The 18264-nt window shown below is 42.0% G+C and overlaps 1 protein-coding gene across 1 annotated transcript in view; it reads right to left on the bottom strand.

The window, feature by feature from the left end:
- LOC146856913 (indolethylamine N-methyltransferase-like) overlaps positions 1-18264 on the bottom strand; it is a 117171-nt gene that overhangs the window by 49663 nt on the left and 49244 nt on the right. Inside the window, exon 2 of the mRNA XM_085647381.1 lies at positions 4751-4958. Coding sequence (XP_085503507.1) covers positions 4751-4958 — 208 coding nt within the window. The remainder of the gene's footprint in view (positions 1-4750; positions 4959-18264) is intronic.

Below are 18264 nucleotides of genomic sequence, written 5' to 3'. Positions count from 1 at the left end.
ATCACAGATCACCTGCACATTGATGGAGTGGGTGGACTTCCTGTTCCTGTAGATGTGCTCTGTATCAGCTGGTGGACAGATTGGGATGTGTGTACCATCAATACAGCCGATGACATGGGGGAACTGTGCCATGTGATAAAAGTCTGTTTTTGTTTTCTGCAGTGCAGCCTGTGTGTTTGGGAAGCTTATGTAGTGGTGCATTCTCTGCATCATGGCATCCAGGAACTTCCTGAAGAAACGGGACAGGCAACTCTGGGATACACCACCCACCGCAGCTATCACCACCTGATAACTGCCGGATGCCAGTAGATGTAGGCTGCAGAGCACCTGCACATGTGGTGGTATGGCGTGCGCCCTTCTTGTTGGCTGGTCCAGGAGTGGGTGCAGGTCCCTTATCAGGTCCATGATGGTTTCGGGGTGTAGCCTGTACCTCTCATGTATCTCTGCATCAGTCAGCTGTAATAGTGTGATGCGCTGTCTGTAGATTTGTTCCTCCCGTCGCCACACCCTCAGTCCTGCTGCCTGTAGACGTAGGCGCCTTGCAATGACGTACATGGCGGCCATGTTGTCCACGCTGTTGCATTTTGGGATTGCTTATGTGCATTGTTGATGGTTACCACCTGCTTTCAATCCGTGTTAATTACCGACTCTTATTTACCGATTTTCCTGGATTTCTTAATTACCGACTGCTCCTACATGTCATTTTAAATTTTTACCACTTCATATTTACCACTTCATATTTACCGATTCGTTAATTATGTATTCGGTAAATATGAATCGGTATTTTAGAATTCGGTAACTATGAATCGGTATTTACCGCCTCATATTTACCGAAAAGTGGTTTTTGGACTCCTACATCTCACTTGTCTGAATACCGGTCGGTAACGGCATATTTACCGAAAATCGGCCGTTACCGACCGGTATTTCGCTACCTACATGAGGCCCAATATCTTGTATCAAGATTGTTTTCACATCTTAACTGAAGAAGTGAAAACAATCATCATACAAGATATTGTGTCCTATACCCTTTCTCAATAACATTGTGTATGTTGCAAGATAGTAATTGAGTTTTCACGCTGTCAAAGTAACAGTGTCGGGGAATGAGACCCACAGGACATTTGTTTGGTTATTACTTTAGGGAACTTAGGCAATATACCCCAGCATGTTTGCCTTATGCAGAGAGTGATTGCTCTACCTTGGTGCGAGCATGTTTGCCATACCTCCCTGGACTCCGGGGGAGTCCAGGTAGGTATGGCTTGCGTGCCCCCCCCCCAAAGTTTTCCTACCCAAAATCCCCAGCAAACTGCAAATTTAGCTAAAAAAATCATATTTTCCAAATATTTCTGTGTGGGATCACTATGTCGGCACAAAGTCCGAATTAAGTATCAACGGGAGAGTGAGGATTAGAGAGCTAGTCCTTATCCCCTGTGTTACTATATTAAATCAATGAGAACTAGTCTATCAAGGCGTGATATGAGACTCAAAACTGTATGTTGTTAGTGATAAAAAGAAAAGTCTTTTTTCTTTTTATGAAGCCCTCACCCACCAACCTAGTTGGTGGCATGCTTCATCATCGGGCCCACCTGGTGACACTGAATGTGTCCCAGGTGTGCTACAATGCCTGTATTACAGCAGAGCAGGTATATTACTGAGTGTGCTGTGATAGTGACGTGAAAGTGAAGTTTAAAAACTGTCCAGTGGTCCCATTACCCAAAGGGATTATCTTTAATGTTTGGGCCTCCTGCAGTAGTAAAAGCAAGGCAATGGATGTAGGTGGAGTAGTATTAGGGGACTCCTGCATCCAGTGGGTGGTCTACATGTTTCAGCCAGGCCTTAGTGTTAACTGGCTTTCCTCAGGACCTAGAAATGTATGTGAAAAGTGTGATCTATGCTCACTATTGTGTGTAGATCGAAAAATGTGTTGCACATGCTAAGGTGCCTTATTTGTGAGCAGGGTGTTCCTTCTCAAAACATTCACTGGCGATTATCTGTAAATACCCCATAAGATTCCGGCAGGGGTTCTAGCTTACATGAATGCTCAGGACCCTTGTGAAAACCTGTGTTGCTGCATCGGATCTTTGTGGATGGCACAAATGTCCTATCACACATACCTTACTTGTGTAGGTGGGGCAAGTGCCTGTGACCGGGACGGACCAAAAACATAGGGATTAGGGGTATAGCGCAGCGACTTCTAAGTGCTACGTTTTTAGAAAAATACATCTTTAGACAATTCTGCATTGGACACCCCCACAAGTGAGGTATCATTTTACTAGGGAGACTGAGGGCAACGCTGTGTGGTAGAACATTTGGCAAGCACTGTGGGTGCCATGCAAGCCATACCTCCCTGGACTCCCCCGGGTGTCTCGTTTTCAGAAATGTGTGGGTTCCCCAGATGGCCGAGAAAGCCGGATACCTAAAACACAGGTGCACCCTTTCAAAATCAGGCCCTTTTTGGAATGAAAGGGGGCATCTGCGTTTTTGGTCCGGGGCTTGGAATTTTGCCTGTTGCGACCACTTGGCCCACCCACACAAGTGAGGTACCATTTTCATCAGGAGACATGGGGGAACGCTGGATGGTAGGAAAGTTGTGTCCACCCAGTGATCCTACAACTTTCCCACACAGAAATGTGAGAAAATGTGATTTTTCATCTAAATTTGATGTTTGCAGGGTATTCTGGGTAGGAAAACTTTTATGGAATCCATACAAGTGACACATCCCTGGACTCTCCTGGGTGTCTAGTTTTCATAAATGTGTGGATTTTTTAGGTTCCCCAGATGGCCGAGAAACCCGGTAACCTAAAACGCAGGCGCACCTTTGCAAAATCAGGCCCTTTTTTGATTGAAAGGGGGCATCTGCGTTTTTGGTCCAGGGCTCGGAACCCTCTAGGGAAACTTACCAAACCCACACATTTCTGAAAACTAGACACCATGGGGAGTCCAGTGAGTTATGTACAGCAGTACTGAGGTTCAGTCGGTTACAGTCTGGGCAGAATCCCAGCAAGTCCAGTAAATTAACAGAGTAAACATACATAACTTGGGAGAAACAGAAGAAGAAATAGGTAACCTGCCAAATAGATCATTTTGAGTCAAATCAACTCAGATCAGACCACTCCAAATAAAATCAAAACAAATCACAGCAAAGCAAATCCAATCAAATCAAACATGACCACATAGGAAATAAAGCAATTGCATTAAATATTGGAAGTAGAAGAACTGTGACAAATGCAATAGTTATAACAGTTGTAACAGCGGACCAATCTGCACATATGTAAGGAAAGTCAGGTATCACAGTGGAAAAACATATGGTAGAAGCCAATCAGGACAGCACTATTTGGTGTGGAGCGGCAGTCAAACAATAGAAATCTGAGAGGCTCAAATAAATGGTCAGGCCATTGGGGGGTTGAGGGGTAGGAGTTGGTCCACGGGGGTCAGATCAGAAGCCTTCTCAGGATTGGTCTATATCGTCATATGCTCAGACGTCAACCAATTTTGTCAAAATGTTCAGGAAGGTCAATTTATAGCATTTGTACCTTACCCATGCCAGTTCAGCGCTCAGAGAACAGCCGATGGCCCCCCCACTTAGTTGCTCAAATCACCTACCAGATGCAACTCTGGAAAAGAGGAGTGCGGCTCTCTCTGGCCCCCACCAGGCTGGATAAGACTTTGTAAAGGGCTGTTGGGGGGGAGGCTTAGCAGTTGCCTCGTGCTACCCCCCCACCTCTGGCACGTGCTAGTCTTTTGGAGGGGAGGTCCCAGTAGACCTCTCTCTCATTGGATTCAGCTTGATTTCAGCACTAGATCTCCTCCAAAGCATGTCCAACTGTCTTCCCTTAAAAATGATGTCCAACTGTCTTCCCTTAAAAAGGCGTCAGTTACTTCTATTATTTACTACTTTAACATCGAAATCCACATCAACAGCATCACATGCCAAAACCAATACCAGCTTTCATACATAAAAAACTAACAGCAATAAAAAAGACTAGCCTATACTAGCACAGACAGACCCCATTGATATAAGACAGCAAAACAAAAACACTAAGACGTACGTTAACAAACATGCAAACCAACAGACACAGCATGCTAACATAATACACATATGCCATCACCAGCACTCACACAAACGCAAAACATCAGCATACCAGCACAGCCATCCACCAGCCTCGACATGTCACTGCATACACTAACATCCATCATCAACACCAATACATTGACAAAAAACAACCCAATGTCAATACACCACCGACGTTCACGGTGCACAATCAAGGGACCTGAAAAGTGATGAGGTATCAGTTCCAGTAAAACTGAATGACCATTGATAGATAGCAAACTCAGCGCATTGCCAGATCCACTCTGCCCTCACCCACATTTGATTGACACACTTCACATAGAAACGCCTAACTACTTAGTTGTACACAGCCACTACTTTTCCAGTAAAGCTGTCAGTCCATCCAGAGGCTTGACATTCCTGCCTCCATCTGTTTTAGGAAAATTTGCCGGAGGCACAGCATTCACCCCATTCCTCAGACAACTCTAAGCACCCTCTGTTGTGACCTGCTCAAATGCATTCCCAAAAAAACCTGTCAGCATCTGCAATCTTAGGTGAATCTCGAAAGTCACTCTCATCTCTTACACCAAAAAGGAGATGGCTGCTGGCATTTACAGGGTATATAAATGGGAGAAACCTCTGCTGAGAAAGAAAAACTCCGCAGCTCATTAAGTGTTGTGCAGTGAAGTGATTCATGACACATACCTGTCACCTTCCAGTTCACAAACCATCTTCACTACTGGACTCCAGTCAAATGCGCCAGGTTTGTTCTTCAACCATTTCTCAAACTCCCTGCGATTCATGTCACTGAAGTCTGAGGTAATGATCTTTTTGAAAGATTCACAGGCAGACATGAGATGGTAGATGGAAGGTCCGCAGCCAAAATCAATCAGTGTGTCTCCTTGAACAGCACCTGGTTAGAAATATTATACAGGATCAGTGGTCTGTAGTCCTACTACCATGGCACGCTTTTTTAAATACTTGGGTTCATTATATAAATAAAGATTGAGAGCAGTTTTCGTGGCAAAAGAACTCTTAATGGCTTTGTTTTTAAAAAAAACAACAACCTGTTGATGGCGCAACAATGTAATTTTGCTGGAAGTCTACTTGCATACTAAGAAGAGAGGCGGATGAAGAGAGACAAAGGGAGAGAGAGAGTGTGTGAGAGAGAGAGAGAGCGAGAGAGAGAGAGAGAGAGAGAGAGAGAGAGAGAGAGAGAGAGATTGCCCGAACATTTATGAGCTGTGACTGAGTTTCAACATTTCCTGATCTGGTGGACTATATTCTCTCACCAACATTTGAATGGCGACTTCGTAGATATGTAAGGGATATGTGGAATATTAATATATCAAACAACAATGCAATTAAGGAGCCAATTACGATCTCACTAGGAAAGCCCACCATACGGCTTGGATCCAGAGTGCTTTCCGAGCGAAACGTACCCTGGGAGTCCGAATGAGCGAGTACGATGCATCTGTATGCTTACGGACTCGGTTCGCTCGGACTCCCATTTAATTCTATGGGAGCCTGTGCACCGACGTGTACACAGACTCCCATAGCAGAAAGCGGTGGGTGGGAAAAAGCGTACACCCTGTCCATGCTTGGATCGGGGGACCCATGGGCATGCCCCGTGACCGATTCGGAGGGCCACGGGTGAAGGCGGGCCTGCTACGGCCCCCTGAACTACAATTCCGATAGCCGTTGCGTCTCGTTGGGACTGCGTTGATGCGGCTGTCCGAAACATGCATCATACATGCTCGGTAGGAATCTGGTTCCATTGCGTGGCACGATTCGACTACGAATTAGTCATACGGACAGGATCGGGTTCCGGAAACGATTCGGATCTCTGCATCATACTTGGTCGTTCAGACCTGTGTACGATTCGGTCGGAAACAAGGGCTACGAATCCGATCCGGGAAAGCCAAATCCGACATGGATGCCTTCCGACTGACATCGTAATCAGGCCCTAAGTGATGAAATTAAGAACTGAAAGATTCAGACCAAGTTTTGGAATAAAGAGTATGCCTATATTAAATGCCTCTAAAATGGAACATTATAAATTCCCCATTAGAAATGTTAGGCAAAGGCCCTAACATTATGAATTGTTTACTCAAAGTGCAGATATGATGAGAAAGGGCTGCACCTTTAAATAGACAAATATTTTACAATCCACTGGTTATTCACACTCTCGAAATTTAGGAGACAGCTTATTGCTGCCCAGAGTCAGGCCCATCCTACATATTGAGTACAGAAAATGCAATTTTAAAATGAGAACTTAAGGGCTGCTGCCTGTACAACAGTTCTCAGTCCACAACAAATTTTAAAAAAACACAAGAGTTTGCTTTAACCCCTTCGCCGCGGCGGGAATTCCGCCGCGGCGCTGGGGGATGCGGGGTGGCAGCGCGGTGGCGCTGTGCTCATGATGGAGCCGCTCCGTCATGAGCCACGGTTGAGCTGTGCTCATGACGGAACGGTTCTGTCATGACTCCGCCCAGTTGCGTTGTCCCCCCGCACAGGCGGGGAAACAGCGCCGCGTGGGCGGAGCGGCCGCCAACGGTCTTGGCATGACGGAACCGTTCCGTCATGAGCACACGGCAACCGTGGCTCATGACGGAACGGTTCCGTCATGAGCGGGGAAGGGGTTAACAGGCCTCAGGCCGAGTAAAGGTGAAAAAAACGACTTTTAATTAGGAAATGAGGACACTTCATGACTGGACATGGTTCTTATAGCCCTTGATTTGTCCTCGGATGAAAAGTCTATCACCGTAAAGTAGAAACTCATGACTCATAGGCCCCTCCCTAAGACGCTCCCATCGTCATCTTCTCCCAGTATTTCACTGAAAGACATTTGAGTGACTTTCTTACTTTGAGGTTTGTTACATTTGGTGTCCTTTGTCTATTTAATGTCTTTTCTTTACTACAGCATATCTGAAGGCCTTTTTCTCTCTTCCCGTGAGCCCCTGAGTCTTTAAAGGTCTTTGATATGGTATGGCACTAGCTCAAAGCAACAGTGGGAATGTTCACAGAGAAGATATGTATTGTACCAGCAGCATCTCAAACATGTGGTTCTTCTCGTAGCATGGCATGGTGTGTGGAGTCCATTTGAAAGCCGATTACAGGAACCAGGATTTGATATATACAGGACCAGACCACAGACATGTTACAAGTGACATAGATGTCTCAGTTACATTAATTAGACCTGACCTGTCTAAGAATGCCAGTTGACCTAAATGTAAGACTTGCGGGAGTCCCCTAAATAATGGTTCACGCCACCTAATGGTTCAAGGGGGTAAACATGTGTCCCATCAGGGCCTGATTAACAGAGGTATACTTACACTTTTGTTTACAATCCTTTGATATTCACGAAGGGATTTCTGAGTAGTATCTTAACGAGTGCGGAGTCTCCGCACATAAGAAGATAAGACAGTCCTGTCTTTTTACGAGCAGAGAGTGATTAGGCACTTGCAAAGATACTACTTGTTAATCCTTTTGTGAATAGCAAACATCCCTGGACTTACATAAAACTGTAAGTTTACCTTTGGGATTCATAAGAAGATAGGACAGTCCTGTCTTTTTACGAGCAGAGAGTGGAGATTAGGCACTTGCAAAGATACTACTAGTAAATCCTTTTGTGAATAGCAAACAATTCTGAACTTACACAAAACTGTAAGTTTACCTTTGTGATTCAGGACCTGAGTCTTATTTGTAAACAGACAAAGCATGACTGCTCTATGGTTTTTCTGGAAAAAAATATGAATGTATAATTACATCATCACAGTGAATATTGAAAAATACAAAATAAAAACCTTCTCAAGAGCACAATAAAATGAATGCTTCCGTTACAACAAACATAAATGAGTGAGAAACGAAGACAAAACTGAGTTTACTCATCATTATATGTGCAGACAAATTAGCTCATTGGCAATGACCTTACTAATTACAGGTAATGGACATAATGAGAAACTGGTACCTTCACTGAAGGAGTTACCAGCTTCAGCTGTTTATAGGCACATCTATGGTTTACAACACATAACTTATCATCACCGTTATTCCCCTGCTCATGATTGGATAACCTTGTTGTCTATCTGAGTTGCCTGTAATTTATTTGATGGATTTTCTCCCTATTTTTCCATCTGTCCCCAAAGAAACATTTTGGTTTCACAGTTTTTGGATTGGGTGATCTGCATCCTTCCACTGCATACTTCATGGGGCTATTTTTTAACATTTTCTATAAAATTCCATGGAAGTACGTGTTTCCTTTCTGTCTTCCTCTCGCTGTTTTTGCTAACCCACAAGCTCTCTCTTTCGCTCCCCCTTTCATCTCCTTGTCCTTTCCCATGCTCCACGATATTGCCTGCCCTAGTCTTAGTCCTAAAACATTTTTTTACCTAATGTTCCTTGCTGTCTCCCAATTTTTTCCTCCCCCTCCACATGCTTTCTTTTGATTTGGCTCTCCCTGCCATTTTCTCAGTGCTTCCCCCTGTGTTGCCCTTTCAGCTATACTTGTTAATTATTAATGCATTTTTTATATTTATTTATTTTATGGAGTCCAGCGGATGAAAGTTATGCCAGACTGCTCACCCTAATTTTTGTGCTTCATATTCACTTCCTACTCATTTACCATATATTTTAGTACACTGTTCTGAGATGGCTGCCTCTCGTATAAGAACAGTAAATAACGAAATGGCAGACATGGCTCATGGTGCATGAGCATGACTGCATCACTTAGCACATGCATGCATGTGTCACAGTGCATCAAGGCTAAACTCATTGCAATGTAGTCATCCATGCATATAATGCGTCTCTACACATGAGGTCAGCACTGCTTGGCACAGCCAAAAGCTAGGCATTTTAGAGCCGAAACCTATTAGCTTTGTCAATGGTTGTTAATAAGGTCACAATACCAGCACCTTAATCAGTATACCTTATAGGTAGACATACTGTTGGGCTCTCAGCAAAGTGACTTATGAAATGATTGATTTTATGGAGCTATGTAAAGCCAACAGTCACAGAGTTCTGGTTTAATGAATAAATCTGCTATGCTAATGAAATATTGTCTTTCAAATTGAAAAGAAGTTTTAGCTGGAGCCGAGGACTCCATGCAAAAAACAAAAAAATAAGTACATATGCTGTCCAGCTTTTACTTCTTCTTTGGTATGTAATGGCTTCGTGGTACCTGCTATCTGCTTCTCAAGTCTTGAGGGACATGTTTTTATTAAAAGGCATTGCTTCAGAAGCGCAAGAGTTTTATGGACATTGCAAGATGTTACTGTAGTAGCCCTCTGCACAAAGCTATGGCATTCACTGAAAGCCCTTTACCAACCTTTCAGAATGGAGACTCAGGCCGAAGTGCTATAAATATCTTAGAACATTGCACCCACTGAGGTTCATGGCTCACTTTGGGGGTGAATGCAGGTGGAAGTATATGCCCTACTATTTGTAGAGAGGGGATGGCAGTTCAACTTAGCTCAAAGGAGGAGTGGAACTCGTGCTCCTTGAACAGAACTCTCTATTCTCTTTTACAGTCTCAATATATGCACTCTTGAACACACTTACATATTACCACACAGGTGTTTTTCAACCTCTTTGTGGCAGCGCAGTTGTTTTTCATCTCAGAGAATGGCCTAGCATGGGATAAGTCTTTGGAGCTCTTCAGAGTGGAGAGAACTGCCCACCCTTTCCACTGTCATCGCCAAACCAGGTATCAATGTGTACAACTGGTTGAGAAAAGCACTGTCTTGACTGAAGAAACCAAAAGACACACAAATGGTAGGCGGAATGCGGAACAAATCAAGCATTCGCCCCAGTAAAGAGATCTGGGTTAAATCCATTGTTCTTTTGCTCACCACACCACCCCAGTTTAAGCCCAGTCATATGCAAATCAGTCTTGACTCTGCTCCTCGTGGGAACAGTCCAGCCCAAACTGCCAAACCAGGTCCTTCCTGGACCAGAAACAGGCATCCTAGGACTGGTTTCAGGGTATCACCCCTCATCAGCCAGGCTAGCTTGAATCACTTGTTCAAAACCAGTGAAAGTCAGCAGTTATAGTTACCTGAGCTAACTATAACTTAAGCCCCCGCAGTCCACTGTTCTGACCTCAAATATTCCATTACTCATGACATGGTCAGTGACATCACTAATGACATCACTGATGAAATTATCAATTGAGTTTAAGTGTTTTTAAGAGATTAAACATATATACTAACCTACTACAAAATTAAATTAGTATACTAGGCGCACAACTACTGAGTCATAGTATTTTTAACATATATAATGTGAGTGGCTATGTGACTTTACGTATCCTATCCTTGTGTAGATGGGTTTGCGAGTTGCTGTATGGGTGTATAAGTGATTGTGTGAGTAGCTGTGTGGGTGAGTGAGATTGTGTGTGAGAGTCTGAATTGGTGAGTTAGTGGGTGTGTCAGTGGCTGTATGGGTGAGTGAGTGGCGGTGTGAGTGGCTCTATGAATGGGTAACTGGGTGTGTAGTGACTGTATGGGTGATTGACTGGCTGTCTTAATGACTATGAGTGAGTGACTGGGTGTGGCTCTATGGATAAGTGAGTGTCCGAGTGGGTGTTTGATTTAGTGAGTCAGTGTGTGAGTGGCTGTATTAGAGAGTGTCTGGGTGAATGGCTGTATGGGTAAGTGAGTGGATGTGTGAGTGCATGGGGAAGTGAGCAGATGTGTGAGTGTTTGCATAACCCACCAGGTACCTCCAGTAAGCGCCACGGAGCTGCATTGCAGAGTGTTGTAAAAAGGGGTGCGGCCTCTGAAAACCTCTCTGCAACGCAGCTCCCTGGCGCATACTGGAGGTACCCGGTGGGCTAGTTGGCCCCCAGGGGACCTCTGGATTGAAGAGGAATTAATTCCCCAACTTAAAACGTGCCACAGGGCGTGTTTGCACACAACACCTCAGGCCCCGCCCCCTTCCTTCACCATTGTACAAATATTCCTCTAAAATCAGCCGAACTACGAATTCCAATTTACTCACCTGTTATCAGGAGAGAACCCAGAGCTGCATCTGTTAGCCCAGCACTGACCCTGAAAAGTAATTCTAAGCGTACTTACCAGTAACTTGTATTTCCTTCCATAGGAATCCATTGTGTGGTTTTCACCAGAAAAGTTTCTAAGTATCCAATTTTGAAACGTACAAATATTCCTCTAAAATCAGCCGAACTACGAATTCCGATTTACTCACCTGTTATCAGGAGAGAACCCAGGGCTGCATCTTTTAGCCCAGCACAGACTCTGAAAAGTAATTCTAAGCGTACTGACCAGTAACTTGTATTTCCTTCCATAGGAATCCATTGTGTGGTTTTCACCAGAAAAGTTTCTGTGTCCAATTTTGAAACGTACAACTATTCCTCTAAAATCAGCCGAACTACGAATTCTAATTTACTCACCTGTTATCAGGAGAGAACCCAGGGCCGCATCTGTTAGCCCAGCACTGACCCTGAAAAGTAATTCTAAGCGTACTTACCAGTAACTTGTATTTCCTTCAATAGGAATCCATTGTGTGGTTTTCACCAGAAAAGTTTCTATTTTCACAAACTAAAAATATTCCTAAAAAATCGTCTGTATGACTTAAACACATTCTTTCAACTGTTTACAGGAGATTGGCCAGTGCTGGATCCAGGATCCAGCACTGAGTAACAAAAAGTAACGATAACACTACTGACCTGCTAAGTGAATTTTCTGCCATAGGATAACATTGGTGATTCTATGTGAAAATATTTCTAAGTGTCAACTTTTAAAATACAATAATATTCCTTAAAAATCATTACTGTAACCAAAAGGCTTTTACTCAACTGTTTACAGGAGATGTCCAAGGACTGAATCTAGGATCCAGTCCTCTGGTTAGAAAAGTAATCCATAAAGTAACTAATTGCATTTGAGTAGAAATTCACATTGAGCTCAATGTTGCATTGTGTTTGAAATTGTGTTGCCCATTGCAACAACTGTAACTACTGTACTTAAAAGTCTATTGCCTATTTGCAAAGTATTTAAACTAAAGTAATTCATTCTGAGAAAGTATATTTTGTATTGTAATGTATAATGTAATTAAAAAAATTCAATATCTAAAAATAAACAGTTAGCAAAATGTAGCAAATCAGTATCAAAATAATCAGTATAACAATTAATACATTAAAAATCGTCATTTACAAAACCTTTGAACTTCACTGAAAAAACAGGTTTTAGGCCTGATATAGTTAGGAATTAGCATTTAAAAAACCTTTGAAATTCACTGGAAAAACCATAGATTTAAGGCCTGATATAGTTAGGAATTAGCATTTAAAAAACCTTAGAAAATCACTGAAAAACAATAGGTTTTAGGGGTGTTATAGCTAGCTGGACATTTCACTTGAACCAAACCATTGAAATTCCTCCGATATAGTTAGTTGTACTAACTACATCTCGCGCGCCCGCAATCCACTGCTGATGATGTCACATATTACATTATTCATGACATGGTCAGTGACATCACTGATGACATCTCAAATGACATCACTGATGACATCACTGATGACATAATCCACGTGACAATCAGATACACCTCATCATACACTAGTATAACCTTCCATCACTCACTGTAAAATACAGAGTGCCAGATTTAAAACCATTGACACACCAATACAAGTTTCTAAACACCCACTCAGTGATTTCTAGATATATACACACATGTAATCACTTATCTATAGATTCACTCATACATACTGTCAATGATCAATAGAACACTACCAAATATACTTATACACCTACATCAACATTACACACCAGCACACATCCTAATCTCTTATGAAGTCATTTTACTCACTTATGCAAACAATGGATCATACTTACTTTTACTTAGCTATACACTTATAAAAACACCACTTCATCTATTCATATAGATAATAACTCATACTCAGTGTGTTATAAAAACACTATTACAAGTATACAGTTATCCATACAGTCACTCATACAATCACTGAGTCTTATGTATACTTATTTATATACAACAACTGGCACATACACAGGCTTTTATTTTTCTAGTTTATTGGACATGTACCATTGAGACATATATTTGCTCATCACCACACCAATAATGATATTCACTCACCCAAACAATTGTTATAACATGTAGTTTTAACTTCATATACCTACTGAATCAATTATTCACACATCTTTGGGCAGTTACACCCCCCCCCCACTGAACCACACACACATTCACTCTCCCATACAAATACTCAGTTAACTAATCAATAAATAATGTAGACTTTCACATAGCTAGTAACCAACTAGTGCAGGAGTTTACACAACAACTGACAAAGTGATACAGATATTCACACAGTTTAGTCACTATCCGATATATTTAGTGAGACACTATAAATTAGTCAAGTAAACAGTCAATCACACTGCTACTAAATCCTCCATCCAGATATTTATATTTATATATCCACTCATTCTTGAATGCAAATTGATAGATATATAACACATATTTAAATAACAAACCAAACCACATTCAATGGATGATGTCATCAGTGATGTCATCAGTGATGTAATTTGAGATGCCATCAGTGATGTCACTGACCATGTCATGAATGATGTAATATTATATGACATCATCAGCAGTGCATTGCGGGGGCGCGAGTTATAGTAAGCTGAACTAACTATAACGGAGGAATTTCTAGGGTTTTGTACGAGGGAAATGTTCAGCTAACTATAACGCCCCTGAAACCTATGGCTTTTCAGTGAATTTCTAAGGTTTTTTAATGCCAATTCCTAACTATAATGTTCATGAAACCTATGGTTTTTTCAGTGAATTTTAAAGGTTTTTTAAATGCTAAATCCTATCTATAATTTATATCTAAAGCTATGATGTTTAATGATTTTCATTGGATTTCTAAATTTTTCTATTTCAGTGTGTCAATTCCTTCAGTTATGTTTTTTTAAAATACTTTTTTTTCACCATTTTTGTAACTTATTTTTTCAATTAATTCTTTAATAAGTTAAAAAATATTATTTTTTGTATTGTTTTTTTTTAAAAAAATGTTCATTTTTAAAAATACTTTAAAATATTTGTTAAAATATTTGTTAAACTATATTTTCAAAACGTTATTTTTTATTTTTTCCCCATTTTTTTGGGATCCGCGCACCCAATGCGTTAGGAACCGCGCACCCAACACAAGAGAAACCGTGCACCCAACGTGTTAGGATGCGCAACTCTTCATTTTACCGTAAAAAAAAAAAAAAACCCTATCACTAATTTTTATTATCCCCGGGGGCTGATAAAAAAATGTTGGAGACCGTGGGGGGAGCCCCAACGCCCCCACGGTCCCAGCCGGCTCCCCGTGTCCTTCGGGAGCCGGCATTGCTTTTCCACTTGGGGAGCTGCTGACATGCAGCTCCCGTGTGGAAAAGAAATATCGTTTGGATTTTGAAAGAGAGAGCAAGTTTCCCTGTTTTCTCTTTCAAAATCCTAACGAAGTTTGCTATGGGAGGGCGGGAGACTGCCGCCCTCTCATAGCAAACAACAGTGTCCTGGGGGTGGGCACCCCAGGACACTGTAGGAGCCGGCCCTGGGGGGTGGCGGTCCCCAGGGCCCTCAAGGGCTCCAGGAGGGGGGCCATGCAGCCCCCCTCCCCCTATTAATTTATAAACATTTTGCCCCCGGGATTTGGCCCACCCGGGGGCTAATTATTAATGAAGCACGGAAGCTCACGCTTCGGGTTTTTTTTTTCGGCCGGATCCGCGCACCCTGCGCGCATTTCACTGTTTAAAAAAAAAAGGGGCCCCAGGGGGTCCTTCTGGAACCTCCTAAGCAACACTAGAGGGTCAGAGTATTTCTACCCTGCCCCCTTTACATCTTTCTCACACTTATTTCCCTTACTTAATCAGCCTCGCTTCTACCGAGGCACAAAATGGCTGCAAACAGTTCCTGGTTTCGAATGTAGACAGACACTTGACAGCCAATTAGCATTCAGTGAGTGATAGGGAGGGTGCGCGCTCGGTTCGCAGAGAGTGCGCATAGGGTGCGCGGATCCTCCGAGGCCATAGATATATCTATCTCTTTTACTCTAATTTTCTCAGGAACTACTGAACGGATCTACACTGTTTATGCAAAAGGCATGAGTCTGAACTGAGGACTACCTCTTTGCCAAATTTGGTGTAATTCCGTTCAGCAGTTCGGGCTGTAGCTGCGTCAACAGGTCCTGTGGAAAATTGAATGGGGAAAACGCGTTTTGGGACCCCCCTTTTTTCTCAACCCCCGCTTGACGAATCACCACGAAACTTTCAGGATAGGAGCGGACCGGAGCTGGCGAAAAGTTTGGAAAATTTTGCGTAGATTCGTCACCCGGCGCCAGACCTATTGGGAATAGAATGTTGCGGATTTCCTATGGAAAATAGGTCCTAACTATAACTACCTACTGGCGACCGCCAGTAGGTAATATATATATATATATATATATATATTATCTACTGGCGGTCGCCAGTAGATAGTTATAGTTAGGACCGTGTTTCCATAGGAAATCCGCAACATTCTATTTGGAATAACTTTGGCGCCGGTTGATGAATCCTCGCGAAATTTTCAAAATAGGTGGGGCGCTCCGCTCCTACCCTGAAAGTCTCGGGGGGATTCGTCAAGCGGGGGCTGAGAAAAAAGGGGGGTCCCAAAACACGTTTTCCCCATGCAATTTTCCATAGGGACCTTTAGTCCAAGGTACAGCTCGAACGGCTGAACAGAATTACTTGAAATTTGGCAAAGAGGTAGTCCTCAGCTCAGGAAAGTGCCTTTTGCATATATGGAGTCAATCTGTTCAGTAGTTCCTGAGAAAATCAAAAGTAAAATCATATATATATCTGGGCGGAACCTAACCACACATCTCATCCTGAGATCTGATTGGCTGTCAGCACTTCATCCAAGAAGTGTTGGCAGCCATCTTGGGACCAATATACATGATAGCACCTCATTAAAAAGCATTGCAGTTAATAGAAGGTTTTAAGACTTTAGTTACATTATAAATCATTTGTTGATGGTACCATACTCATTTAAGGAATTGTGGTGTGTTCTAAGGTGATTTTACCATGTGAAAAAGCCTTCTGCTGTGATATCATGAACCATTTTTAGAGAAAACTATTTTCTCATGCTTTTCCCACAGAGGTTTGGAAGGTGATCTATAAGCTAAACTGAGAGCATATTTTCTGTAAATTCACATTATCTTTCTCAGCCACGTGAGAGTGAAGTCTGACATTCTCAGTAAAACATGTACATCCAACAAGGGCAGAGACTGTCAGTTGATTCCTTTGTGTTCTACTGCAGCTTCCCAGAGTGTTCTAAAGAACAACTAGAGCACTAACAGTCTTACTTATGACAAAAGTATGGCACACCTGAAGCCATCTTGATTGGAATAAAGTGGTAACACTTAAAACATTTAATTTACAAAGGAACAAAATGAGGGGGTTCATTTTGCCATATAAATTATGATTAGTGCTGCAGAAAGAAAAACACATTTTGACTTCTGAAATCCTCTTTTATTTCATAAAAACATTCTGACATGCAGACTGAAACATGCACTTTCAATACCAGCAGCAGATGTGCCTGGTGAGCAGTAGCTTTACTACAGTGATCAAATGAGCAACTAGAGTGCTAACATTCAGAATTTATGGAAAATGTGTGACACATCTGAATGCCTTCTTGATGGAATAAAAGTAAAAAACTGAAAGTATTTCCTACTGAGGAGACTGCAGTAAATGAGGAAATTAGGAAACTTCATAACAAATAAATCTCCCAAGATGGCCACCAGAGACAAAAGAGCCCAAATGTAGCCCAAATATCACCCAGATGTAGCCCAAATGTAGCCCAATGACAGAACGTCCCAGAGTGTTCTTAAGATCAACTAGAGCGCTTACTGTCTTACTTATGACAAACGTATGGCATACCTGAAGCCATCTTGATTGGAATAAACTGGTAACACTTAAAACATTTAATTTAAAAAGGAACAAAATGAGGCGGTTCATTTTGCCATAGAAAGTATGATTAGTGCTGCAGAAAGAAAAATTAGGGCACATTTTGAGTGACTTCTCAAATCCTCTTCTATTTCATTAAAACATTCTGACATGCAGACTGAAACATGCACTTTCAATACCAGCAGCAGACGTCCCTGGTGAGCAGTAGCTTTACTACGGTGATCTAATAAGCAACTAGAGTGCTAACATTCTGAATTAATGGCAAATGTGTGACACATCTGAATGCCTTCTTGATGGAATCAAAGTAAAAAACAGAAAGCATTTCCTACTGAGGAGACTGTAGTAAATGAGGAAATTAGGAAACTTCATAACAAATAGGTCTCCCAAAATGGCCACCAGGGACAAAAGAGCCCAAATGTAGCACAAATATCACCCAAATGTAGCCCAAGTATAGCCCAATGACAGAATGTCCTAGAGTGTTCTAAAAAACAACTAGAGCGCTGACAGTCTTACTTATGACAAAATGATGGCACACCTGAAGCCATCTTGATTGGAATAAAGTGGTAACACTTAAAATATTTAATTTACAAAGGAACAAATTGAAGGGGTTCATTTTGCCATAGAAATTATGATTAGTGCTGTAGAAAGAAAAATTAGGGCACATTTTGACTTCTCAAATCCTCTTCTATTTCATAAAACAATTAAAAATCTGCAAACATTCGTGACAAGAATTTTCAATTCTATTAAGGACAAGGAGGCGAGAATTATGCTTTCTCATTTCTTTATTAGAAATGCTCAGCAGCCAATTAGAAGAACCGTTAGATAACGAAAAAACTACAGTACCCATGAACACCAGGGTACCACCTGAACAACCATAGAGTCTCACATATAAAAGGTAGTGTAGGTGAAAGTACGTCCTCTTTCTTTGGTGAGGAACAGTTCACAGGAAATAGGAAGTCCAGTCAAAAACGATGAATGCCAGGTAAAAGAATCCATCAGCAACAGCCAGCGATCACCCTGACGAGATAGAACTCAGCAACCGCAGATCACAGGAAGCAGTAGACCATCAAAACAGAGTAAGCAGGTGGAACAGAAGGACCGCTATTTCGGGTCAGAACCTGAAAAGAAATATACAGCCGTAATACTCATCCAATAAAGAGAGTGAAGTCAACAAGAAGGGGGGGGGGGGGAAGAGAGAAACCAATGAATTGCATCAAACATAAATCATATGCAAGTATAACAGTTGAATGCAAAACATGAGAATAAACA

This window comes from Triturus cristatus, chromosome 3_2, assembly GCF_964204655.1.
Source record: "Triturus cristatus chromosome 3_2, aTriCri1.1, whole genome shotgun sequence".
NCBI lineage: Eukaryota > Metazoa > Chordata > Amphibia > Caudata > Salamandridae > Triturus > Triturus cristatus.
The sequence above is the reverse complement of the archived record's forward strand: the minus strand, read 5'-3'. Positions and strand labels throughout refer to the sequence as shown.